The sequence below is a fragment of the Belonocnema kinseyi genome, chromosome 5 (assembly GCF_010883055.1).
Source record: "Belonocnema kinseyi isolate 2016_QV_RU_SX_M_011 chromosome 5, B_treatae_v1, whole genome shotgun sequence".
In the NCBI taxonomy this organism is placed as follows: Eukaryota; Metazoa; Arthropoda; class Insecta; order Hymenoptera; family Cynipidae; genus Belonocnema; species Belonocnema kinseyi.
Window position 1 is genome coordinate 123,672,123 of NC_046661.1, and position 13,024 is coordinate 123,685,146.

At 27.0% G+C, this 13,024-nt stretch overlaps 1 protein-coding gene across 4 annotated transcripts in view; it reads right to left on the reverse strand.

Moving 5' to 3' along the window:
- Window positions 1-1,311: 1,311 nt before the first annotated feature.
- LOC117172400 (protein charlatan) overlaps window positions 1,312-13,024 on the reverse strand; it is a 480,082-nt gene continuing 468,369 nt past the window's right edge. For 3 of the 4 annotated variants that reach the window (XM_033360289.1, XM_033360290.1, XM_033360288.1), the window contains 3 exons: window positions 9,365-9,733; window positions 6,526-6,630; window positions 1,312-2,207 (listed from right to left, as the gene is read on the reverse strand). In XM_033360289.1, coding sequence (XP_033216180.1) covers window positions 1,784-2,207; window positions 6,526-6,630; window positions 9,365-9,733 — 898 coding nt within the window. In that variant the 3' untranslated portion in view covers window positions 1,312-1,783. Of the gene's footprint in view, window positions 2,391-6,525; window positions 6,631-9,364; window positions 9,734-13,024 lie in introns of all 4 variants that reach the window. The other variant, XM_033360291.1, reaches the window with a different exon arrangement.

Sequence of the window (13,024 nt, forward strand, 5' to 3'; positions counted from 1 at the left end):
TAAGAACTTTCTTTGCGATCCACTTTTGACCGGTTAAAGTTCTATTTTTATTTTTCAGACCTGAAGAAACAGTAGAGAAATGGAAATATAATTGGGTCCTTCGAGCCGGATTTTCTCCGTTTTTGAACAATTCCCCTTCTTTAAATCTAAGCGCATCTTGGTAGATAAATTAGAATTCAAACAAAATAAAGTCAAATATTTTCATGGAAAAAGTTCACCTCCTGAATTATAAAACTGAATTATTCAAAATTCATGAGTATCAAATTGAAACCTTTCGAACTTAGACTATTATTATGAATAACTTTGAAGCAAATTATTTTAAACAGAAGCCTTTCAAAATTCAACAATTTCAAATTTCAGACACTCAAAGCTAAAAAGTTACACATTGTAAGTATTGATAATTAAAATAAATTAAAATCGAAATACTCAAAATTACAAAATTTGTAAATAAACATATTTAAAAATGGAATTTTTGAGCGCTTTAATTTGAAATTCTATCATTTAATTTTGATAGTCTTGCACTTAAAAATTATTAATTCCTGAAGGATTGCTATAAAAAATTCTGCAATTTTTAATCATTAACATTTAATATTAAAATTTTTGGAATTTTAATCCTCGTTTTTCAATATTTGAACGCTTTGGACATTTTTTAGAATTAAGAATTTTTAAATTATCAGTTCCAAATTATGAAATTTCGAGAATTAAAAAAAGGAAACTGATTGTTTAAAATATAGAATCACTTACTAAAAAAAATTAAATCCCGATCCCGTTTATGCGTTTCAGTGACAACACTAAAAAAATGAAACTAATAAGGATAAATTAAAAAAAATAGAATAGTTTTATTTTCAGTCAGAGAAATAAGTTTCTAAGCAAATAAAAGAAATTGTTAACGACATAGTTACATTTTTAGACAAACAAATGAATTTTCTACCAAAAATATTAATTTTCCATAAAAAAAAATAATAATTTTTAACAAAATATATGAATTTCCAACCAAAATATAATGAATTAAAATAAATCAAAATACTCAACATTACACAATTTTAAATAAAATTATTTTTAAATATTTAAAAATGGAATTTTGAAGTCACATTTTAAAAGCAATTTGAAATTCTTGCATTTAATTTTGATAGACTTTCATTTGAAAATTATTAATTCTCGAAGGTTTGCTATAAAAAAATTTTCAATTTTTAATCGTTAACATTTAATATTAAAGTTTTTTGTATTTTAATCCACGCATTTTAATATTTTAACGTTTAGTAAATTGTAGAATAAAAAAATTTAAAGTTATCAGTTCCAAATCATAAACTTAAAAAAAACAATCTTCACATTTTTTTACAATATTATGAAATTTCTGAAATGAAAAAAAAAGCATTGATTATATCCCTGAATTCTCGGCATTTTTTTGAATGCTCAAAATTTCCTACTTCCAAAAAATACAGCGGAATTTCAAAAATTATGATTGAAAAAATAAATATATCGAGAAACTTAAAAGAATTTTAAAGATTCAACTCCCTTAAGCAATTCGTATTCTTCAAAAATTGAAACGGTCAAAAGCACAGAAGAAAATAATTCTTCGGCCGGACTTTCGCTCTCAACTGTAAACCAAAAGATTACCCTAATAAAGCTTATGGTTCCAGATCAGAAACCGAATCGCATCTCAAAAATGGCACATTATTTTTACAACTAGAAACACTCCGACCCTAAAGTCACAACAGATCTTCGAAAATCGAGAAATCTTTACAGCATCCAAAGGGAGGGAGACAATCCCTCCATCCAACTGTTATCTTCTGTAGTCGAAATTGGCATTCGTGAAGACTGTGGCTTTCAAGGTGATGGAATGTCTCTTTGTTTTCTCGACCGGATGCGCAGAAACTTTCCTCTTCCCAAAGATGTTGTGCCTCCAAAGTTGGTGGAGAGCCAGGGAAGCTTTGGTGTGATAAGGGCTGGAAATTTGACCCCTAGCGGGCGCATCATCGGGACAGGAGAAGCACCTAAATTTCCTCTGGATTGCCAAATTGTTCTGCTGCCTCGTACAATTATCTGTCAAATAACTTATTTCCGTTCCCAGCTCTTTTTCATTGTTATTCGTGTTTTGGTCTGAAGAGATGAGCGGATCATCCTCGAATATTCGTTTTTGGTGTAAAACCTTTCTGGGTTGACTCTGTTTCCTCCGCCTTTCACTGGATCTGTTGTTGCTCAGATCGCTATTAGGAAAAATGAAGTTTAGCTCGATTACTTCTTGTATGCAACAGGCGAAAGACCTGGTCGTGCAAGTCAAGGTCGTCGCAGTTGTCGTCCTCGCAGCTGCAGCGCCTCTCTTCCCGAGGTGACGCCATGGTTGCTGTTGCGGGGAAGTTTACCATCTCGTGGCTGCAACCACCGCGGCACTGTTCCATAAGTTACGTTCATTTTTTTTGTTTTAGTTTTTACTCATTGATTTGGATATGTACACGTAAACACGTAAAACTGCTTTCTAGAAACAGCGAGTAAAAAAACGAGCAGGCGTGCGGCTACGGATGCGACGACAAGAAACAAGGACCTTGGTGGTAAATTAAAATAAGGTGAAGGTAAACATTAATCTAGATCTAAAAAGCTACAGTGAAAATAATGCGATACCTCCATGTTAAAAGAGCCTTTCTCGAAGTTTAGAACTAAAAAAAGCACTCTGGTGTTGATCGTCTAAACTAATTACTCTCCTTTTCCAGTGGGCCCCTCATTTCAGGCCTACAAATGAATTCGTTGCCTCTATTTTTTGTCTCGTAACTATTGGCAAACCTTGAATTTTCTCCCACACTTAGGTAGTTTTAAAGAGCGAACCTTGAGGTTCGAAACACAATATAATAGGTGGCGGCCCAGCGGATATGTCCTCCAAAATCATTGTATTCATTGATGAGTTTTTACACAAAGTCCGCAAGACCACCACATATTAGATTGTATTTTGAAGTTTAAGGTTAAACTTTAAAATAAACTCTTTAAAATACAATCTAATAGGTGGTGGTCCTGCGGACTTAGTCTAAAACCCTGATTAGTGAATACAATCATTTTTTAGCACAAGTCCGCAAGGCCGACACCCATTATATTGTGTTTTGTAGCTTAAGGTTTACCCTTTAAACATACCTAATTGCGCAGAAAAATTTAAATTTGACCAAGTGTTACAAGGCATCAAAGGCCAGGTCGCGAATTAATTTGTACACCTATTAGCACGAATACGCATATAGGTTTAGTAATCAATACTTTCTGGTTTAGTGTTTAATTTATAATTATTTTGAAATCACATTTATTTTCTTCAAATTGTTTTGACTTCTTTAAATTCTTTGTAATCTTCTTAATTCCTTTGCATTCTTTTAAACTCTTGTAGAATTTCTCGCCATTTTCTCAAATCTTTTGAATTTGAATCCCAAGGACTTCCAAATAATGCAAGAATCTCAGGGATACCAGAAGAATGCAGAATATTTCAAAGAATTTAAAACAATTTGAAAGAGTTTAAAAACAGAATTCCAAACAATTCAAACGAATTGAATAAAATTCATGGAACTCATAGAATCCAATGTCAATTCAAAATAATTTTAAATAATATACTAAACCAGAGTATTTATTATTAAATCTGTTGTTGTTTTTTTGTCATACTAGAAGGATGGACCAACTAAAAAGAATAATGATTCATAAAAAGATTCTTTAAAAATTGAGGTATCGATAAAGTTCTTAAATGCCCAAGAATTTATGTTGAGATGCTCTCGAGAATATGCTTAGCATTTAATACAATTTGTATGCAAAAATTCTGGACTGAAATGAACATATACTTTTTTTTAAATACAGAATTGAAAATTGGATTTTAATGGAAGAATATGTAATCTTCTTGGTGACATTCATTTTTTTGGTTACAAATTTCCTTCAAAATTCAAATATTTGGTTGAAAATTAATTTTTTTCTTATTTATAATTAATTTTTTAACTTAAAATGTAACTGTTTGATTTATTGTCGAAAATTTATATTTTGCGATAAAAATTTAATCTTCATGGTTGAAATCTGTACTATTTCATTTGAATATTTTTTTCTGAAAGTTTAAACTATTCTATTTTTAGATGAATATGTATCTATTTTAGGTGAAAAAACAAATATTTGTTGAAAATTCATCTATTTTTGTATAAAAGTACTCTCATTAGTTGAAACTTCATCTTTTTGGTTAAAAATTCATTTCTTTGGTTAAAAATTTAACTATTTTGTTTAAAATTCATTTTACTAATTAAAAATTTAATTTTTTAGTTAAAAATTCATGTATTTTAACAATTGTTTTTCTTTGGTTGAAGATTCATCGTTTTATTTGAAAAATTACTGTAACTATTCCATTTTTTGGTGAAAATTTACCTTTTTTGATTGAAATGTGAACTTCTTCGTTAAAAATTTATCTGTTTTGTAGAAAATTTGTGAATTCTATTTTTTGTTAAAAATTAATTTCTTTGATTGAAAAAATAATTACTTAGTTGAAAATTCTTTTTTTTTGTTTATAGATAATTCATCTTTTGGGTTGAAAATTCCACTATTTGGTCAAAAACCATATTTTTGGTAGAAAGTTCATCATCGTGATTCAAAATTAATTTCTTTAGTTAAAAATTCATTTCCATTTAGTAGAAAATTAATTTCTAAACTGAATATGTAACTATTCCATGTTTGCTTCAAAATTCATATTTTTAGTTGAAAATTAATGTTTTTGGCTGAAAAATCGTTTTTTCGTATTTTTTTTAAACTTTACTTCTCTAACTGCAAATTGAATTATTCTATTTTTGGTTGAAAAATAATTTTTTTGGGCGAAAAAACAAATATTTTGTTGAAAATTGTTTTTTTTTCTTTTTAGAACATTTATTTTTCTAGCATTTAAACTTTTCTAATTCTGGTTAAAAATTGATCTTGGTGATTTTAAAATTCATACAATTTGTTGAAAATAAGTCATTTTTGGTAGAAAATTAATATTTCGGGTTGAAAATTGAACTATTTGGTTAAAAAATCGTTTTTTTTTTTATTGTTAAAGATTCATCATTTTAGTTAAAAATCCATTTCTGTGCTTGAAAAGTTTTTTTTTTAATTTAAAACCACGACTAAAAAATGTTTAAATTAAATTTAGAAGCGAAATTTGTTTGCTTCAGCATTATTAATCTTCTAAGTGTATGGTAGGTATTAATGCAAATAATATTTTTTCCATTACTTTGAGTTACTTTATCATTTAAATTAAGTGCCCTTTCCAATTCGAGGCGATATATTTTTACGCGAAATTTAAATACTGTAATCATTAGTAATAAAGACAGAAAATATGATTTTTTAAATCCTAATTCAAAATGATCATAAATTCTCATTAAATGCTCAAAGAACATAAAGGTCGAGCATATTCTCGAGCATATTCTCATTCTCGTGAGAATTTCTCCAAGCATTCAAACTCTTTCGAACACTAGGTATCGAGTGATTTAATTCTAAATCTGAAAGGTAAACACAGAATACGACACAAAACAATAGGATATTTTTCAGAATTTGAAAAACTTATCCTTTCGGATTTGTAAGGGATTCACTTCAAACTCTATTAAAAAAACAACTCCTTCATGGTATAAGAGTTGACTAAATCTCTTGATTGCCTTTGAACTACAAAGTTTGTCCAACGCGGTTAGATAAACTGATTAATTCAGTTTTACAAATGAAATCTAGATATCGCAGAAGATGTCTTTTACCATGACTGGAACTTGTGAAACTTTAGCGTGCAGTGGAACGAAAAATGAATATAAGAAAACCAGAAGTTTCGTCCGAAACTTATCTCTTTTGCTGGAAATTAATTAGTCTGCATAAAGATAAGTTTCAGGACTTAACCCGATGCTGCCAGGTCTAAATACTAAGCTCAAATTTCATTTGTAAAAAATGCATATTTTTTGTACAACTTTCTTTTAAGAACGATAAAAAAATCTTTTCTCTGACAACACAGTCAACAAAATCGGATATTTAACCCTCAAAGTGCATACATGGTAAAAATCACGGTAAAGTGTATCGTGGGTATCCAACACCCCAGCGTATTGAATCATGTATTGTTTAACCCCTATTGACTATTTTGTCACAATAAAATTATCCGATATAGTTTAAGGTATCTTTTATCAGGTTGAGTTGATTTTATAGCCATTTATTTATTTTAAGTTTGTTAAAAAAATTATTGAAAAATGTAAAAAAATGGGGGTTTTCACTTAAAAATTGATAACTCACGCAATTTTAATTATTTTAACCTGAAAATTTATGATTTTACTTTTAAACTAGTATAATTTCAGTTTAAAAAATATTGCAATATGGGTGCTTTCAAACAAGATGTTCATTTTCACAGTTGAAAAGTCAATTTTATGATAAAATGATGAATCTCAGATGCTTGGGGTATCAGACACCCACAATGCACTGTAAGGGTTAAGCTTAAGTTAAACATGCACATAAGTAATAAATATTTAAAACTAGTGTAGCAAAACACAATAATAAACTTTAAATATTATTTTAAGAACCTACCCAAGGATTGTGCTAGGAGGAATGATTGTTGCTGATGATGCGATGGCAGATGCTGGAGCTGGAAAGACCGGAGGTCCTGGAGGAGGTCGTCCTCCACCAACAGGACTGAAAAATAAAATTTTCAGTTGGTGTGGTAAATATAAACTTCGGTAATAAATAAAGAACTGAAATAAAAAGTGAATTTTCAGAGTAGATATTGAAATTTGCAAAATTGAATTTTATGTGCAAGTTAAACCGCATATTATTGAATTTTAAAATTAAGAAAACTTGAATTTTAACCAAAAATGAAATAATTAAACTTTTAATGAAACAAAAAAGTTATTTAAATTTTTTTTTTAATTTTTCACCAAATATTTGTTTATTTTTATACAGTTGAGTTATCAAATAAAAAATATATTTTTTATCAGAAAGTTAATTTTATACCAAAAAAGACAAATTTCCATCAAAATACAAGAACTCTCAATTAAAAAGTTGAATTTTCAACTAAACTAGATTAATTTTCAACAAGAGGAAGAATCTTTAATAAAAAATAGTTTAATTTTAACAATAAGTTGGATTTTTACTTCAAATAGTACCATTTTCGGCCAAAAATGGAATAGGTAAATTTATAATTACCAAAGTAATTTTTCAAACAAAAAAAAAGAATATTTAACTAAAAAAGATAAATTTAGGAGAAAAAAGATTAATTTACTACCGAAAAAGACAAATTTTCAATAAAATTCCAGAATTCTAAAACAAAAAGTGGAATTTTTAAGAAAGAAACAATTTTTTTTTTAATTTTTAAGACAGTAGCTTTACTTTAAAATCTAGTTGTTAAGTTCTTAGCAAAAAATATGAATTTTTCAACAATTAATTTTCTACCGCAAAACCTCAATTTTTAACAAATTTAACAAAAAAGCAACCATTTTTTTTTAATTTTTAAGAAAGTAGTTTAACTTTAAAACCTAATTTTTTAATTTTTATCAAAGAAAATGAATTTTTAAACCAATAACTTTTTATCGAAAAAAAAACGAATTTTTAACAAAAATCAAGAATTCTCATTCAGGAAGTTGAATCTTTAAGAAAATTCAAGAATCCTCAACTAGAAAGTTCAATTTTTAACTAAAAAGATGAATTTTCAAACAAAAAGTAGTTTTCTACGGAAAAAAACAAACAAATTTTTAACCAAATTCAAGAACATTCAACCAAAAAGTTGTGTTTTCAACTAAAAAAGCTAAATTTTTAAACAAAAAGATTACTTTACTAACAAAAATTACGGACTTTTATTCAAATTCAAGAATGCTGAACCAAAAAATTGAATTTTCAACTAGAAAATATGGGTTTTTAAACAAACAAAATTATAATTTTCTCAGGAAAACATAAATTTTTAACAAAATTGACGAATTTTCCACCAAACAGTTGAAAATACAACTAAAAAAGATGAATTTTTGAACAAAAAGATTAATTTTCTAAACAAAAAAGACAAATTTTTAAACAAATTTAAAAATTCTCAACCAAAAAGTTGAATTTTCAACTAAAAAAGATGAATTTTTAAAGAAAAAGATTACTTTGATAAACAAAAAAGATGAAATTTTAACCAAATTTAAAAATTCTCAAACAAAAAGTCAAATTTTCAATTAAAAAAGATTAATTTCTAAACAAAAACACTTGCAAAAAAGAAGAATTTTTAATAAAATTTAAGAATTCTCAATTAAAAATTTTAATTTTTAAAAAAGGAAGACATTTTTTTAATTTTTAGGAAAGTAATTCAACTTTAAAACCAAGTTGCTAGATTTTTATCCAAAAATATGAATTTTCAAACAGAAAGATTAATTAAAAAAAAAAACTAATTTTTAACATCATTCTAGAGTTATCAAACAAAAAGTGAGTGTTCAACTAAAAAGGGTGAATTTTTAAATAAAAAGATTAATTTACTATAAAAAATACGAATTTTCAATTAAATTCAGGATTCTCAACCAAACGGTTGTATTTAAAAAAAAGAACAAATTTATTTTTTATTTTTAAGCTAGTAGTTCAACTTTAAAATCCAATTGTTAAATTTTGTAATAAAAAGATGAAATTTTAAACAAAAAGATTATTTTTTTACGAAAAAAACAATTTTTAACAAAGTTTACGAATTTTCAACCAAACCATTGAACTTTCAACTAAAAAAAGAGGAAATTTTCAACAAAAATATTAATTTACAAAAAACAGAATGTTTAGCCAAATTCAAGAATTCACAACCAAAAAGTTGAATTTTCAACAAGAGAAGATGATTTTTTAACAAAAGATTAATTTTATGCGGAAAAAACGAATATTCAACCAAAAAGTTGAATTTACAACTAAAAAATATTAATTAAAAAAAAAATTACTTTACTAACAAGAAAGACGAATTTTCAGTAAAATCCAAGAATTCTCAACCAAAAATTTGTATTTTCAACTAAAAGATATTTCAAACAAAAAGATTAACTTACTAAAAAAATGACGAAGTTTTAATAAAATTCAAGAATTCTCAATCAAAAACTTGAATTTTGAAAAGATAGAATTTTTTTAATTTTAAGAAAGTAGTTCAGCTAGATATTCAATTTATAACCAAAAAGACGCATTTTTGAACAAATGAAAATTAATTTTCTACGTCACAACCGAATTTTGAATAAAACTCACGAATTTTCAACCAAAATGATGAAATTTCAACTAAAAAAGATGAATTTTTAAACAAAAAGATTAATTTTCTAAGGCAAAAACAAATTTTGAATAAAACTCACGAATTTTCAACCAAAATGATGAAATTTCAACCAAAAAAGACGAATTTTGAAACAAAAAGATTAATTTACTACCAAAAAAGATGAACTTTACTTACTGTAAAGGTTGTTGCTGCTGCTGTTGTTGCTGCTGCTGCTGCTGAGTCTGTTGAATGCGATTATTCTGAGGCTGTGGTTGTGACTGTGGCGAGGTTTGTGCTGAAGAAGCTGAGGCTGGCGAATTCGCACCCGTTACTCTGTGCACGTGAAGCTGATGGACTTGCAGTTGTGCAGCATCTTCAGCTAGGAAGGAACATCTCGAACATTGTCTTTTATTGTGAACCTTCAGGACATGGGTCGCTAACCGTTCAGCCCTCGCTGCTTTGTATTCGCAAAGAGCGCAAGCAAAAGGTTTCAAATGGGTGTTTAAATGACGTTTTAAACACCAGTTATCGACTCCACTCCAGGAGCAATAGCAGCATGTGTACCTGGAATCCAAAAATATTCACTTTTTAGGATTCTCTGTTACGTTCAGTCGGTTTAGATAGGGCCGTACGGATTATAGGCCCTCTCTAAGCCCCCCCCCCCCCTCACATGTAACAAACCGTAACAAAATATTTATACCGCTCTCCTCTTCTTTTAGTGCGAAATGTTTAATTTCGAGAAATGCTTACCAATTATTTTTAGCATAATTAGGCAGGGTGCCCGAGAACAGCATTTTAATCTTGTAGTATTTTTAACATAGAATCTTTTATAACAGGGATTAAACAGTATGTCAGGTACAAATTGCAAATTTATTAAATTATTAGTTTATTTTAAACAAAAAAATGTCTTTTCTGCTATAACAAATGACTTTAAGGCCGTGTGATAAGTGGGTCACGTGACTAAATTTCTACCTTACCGACACTTTTTTATTTCCGGATTTATTTTCACAAAAAGCTCCACATCGACTTAAAAATTTGGGATGATAAATAAAAAGCATTGAGAAAGCTCGGTCTAGTCCTAAATTTTTATAATTATGAAAAAAGTTTGTTTTTTGAAAATAGATTCTTTTCGCTTTTTTCATAATCATTAAAATGAAGGACCAGACCAACCTTCCTGAGGGCTTCTTAATTATTATCTTAAATTTTCAACTCGATGTGGCGCTTAGTGTGAATATAAGTTAGGAAATCTGAAAAGTATCGGTAAGGTAGGAATCTGGTCACGTGACCCACTCGTCACATGGCCTTAAGAAAATACTTGAATTTTCATCAAAATAATTAAATTTTTAAAACAATAGTTCAATTTTCAATTTGAAAAGAATCCCAACAAAAAGTTTATAATATTTTTTTTATAGTTTTTATTTCATCAAAAAAAAAAATTAAACTTACACACACAAAAAAGAATTTTCAAACTAAAAAGACGAATTTTCAACAAATAAATATTTTTCACGCAAGAAAAAAATTAAATTTTATCTAAATTGTTAAAACTTCAAGCCAAAATATGAATTTTCTCTGCAAAACATAAATTTCGAAACCGAAATATGAGTTATCAGCAAAAAATTAATTTTCCACGAAACTGATGCATTTTTGTCAAACAAACATGAAATTTCAAACCAAGAAAATTATTTTTTTGCTAAATAGGATAATTTCCAACTAAAAAAACATATTTAGAAAATTTTAAGTTACACGTTCAGTTCAAATTATTTTTTGACTAAAAAGAAAGGCTTTTCCATTTGACAGTTAAATTTTCAACCAACGACGCCTTGAATCAAAAAAAAAAAATTTTTAACAATGTAGTTAAATTTTTACACTAGTAGTTAAATTATCAATAAAAAAATATTTTGTAACAAAATAAGTAAACTTTCAACCACAGGGATGAATTTTCAACAAAGAATATAAATCTTCAAAAAGGAAAAATGATTTCTTAACAAAGTGATTCAATCCAATCTTTCAAACAAAGTAGTTGAATAATTCAGCAAAGAAGAATAATTTTTATCAAAAAAAGTTGTATTTTCATTAAAGAAAAATTATGTTCCTACTAAAATACATGAACTTTTAAATCAAAAAGACAAATTTGAAAAAAATTATCTTCAACTAAAAAAGACGAATTTTTAACAAAAGAGTTGAAATCTCTATCAAATACTAGCATTTTAAATTTTATCCAAGAAAGATGAAATTTGTGCTAAAACAGATAAATTTTTAATATAAAACTAAAGTTTTGTAAGTTAAACTTTCATCCAGAAAAGATTTTAGTTCTCTTTTCAAAACCAAGATATTGGATTTAAACAAAAAGTAAATTTTCAACAAAACAGCAGAATTTTCAAACAATAATATGACCTTTCAACAAAATTGTTAAATGTTTAACGAAATAGTTGCATTTTTATCCAAGAAAGATGTACTTTTTTAAAGCAGATGAATTTAAAAATGAAAAAGACAACATTTAAAAAAAGAGGTTGAATTTTCAACCGACCAGTTGCATTTTTATTCAAAAAAGATTAAATTACTTCTAAAACAGATACATTACAAAAATTTAATAGTTAAATTTTTATCCAAAAGAGATTCCAGTTCACTTTGCGACACCAAAATCATAATTATAAACAATAAGTTAATGCTCGGCTAAATAGTCAAATTTTCAACCGAAAAGCTGAAACAGGCAATTTTTTAAATCAAAAATACAAATTTACAAAAAAGGAGTTGAATTGTCGCCCGAAAAGATTTCAATTGACTTTTCAATACAAAAATAGAAATTTTTAACAAACAGTAAATTTCCTAGAAAATATTTTAATTTTCAACAAAAAAGTTGCATTTTTGCTAAGATGCAATATTTATATTGAAAAAGATAAACCTTGAAATCTAAAAGACAAATTTTCAGAAAAGATAGTTTTCATCCAAAAAATATTTCAGTTGACTTATCAGCAACAAAATATGAATTTGAAACAAAAGGTTAACGTTCTACGAAAAGAGCTGCATTTTTAACCCAAAAATAGGTAACAAATCGTAAGAAAATTGCTCGACCCCTCCCCCGCCCCTTTCAACTTTTACGTAATTTAAGTACGCTCCCTTAAGGTTATTGTCGTGCCAAAAGTCTGATATCTGAAAAAATAATTTACCTGTGATTTTAAGAATCAAAATATTCTAACTGATGTAATTTTTTATAAAAAATGATAACATTTACAAAAAACATTAATTTTAAATAATTTAAATTAAGTTAGCTAAATTAATGTTAACTAAATAATCTAAAAATATAATTATTTGTTTAACAAAACTTTTTTACAACAATTTTTCTAACGATTTCAGCCATAGAAAAATTTATTTTCAAAATTGCAAGCAGTAGAGTTATTTTTCTTGTTTTATTTTAATTTTTGATTGCAGAGATTGAAATTTTGAACCTGAAAATATACATTTAAAAAAAAGTTAATTCTCAATCTGATTATTCAATTTTCTAACAAACTGTTGAATCTTTAAATAAAAAATACTAATTTTCTACCAAAAAGATTAATTCTCATTTAAAAAAAGAACAGTTTATATTTTAACCAAAAAATGTTTGAATTATAAATTTAAAAAGTCGAATTCGTTTAAAAAAATGAATTTTCACATACATAGTTCGACTTGTAAGAAAACAAGATCAAATTTCTACCACAAAAGATGAATTTTCAATCAAGAAAGATTTTTCATTAAAAAAAAATATTTCAAATAAATTGTGGGTCCGGATGCAATAAGGGCACATAAAATTTTTTTTTGCGAAAACGAAGTCCCCTGGAGGCTTTAGAAAAAATTTTCGAATTTTAATTTTCAAAA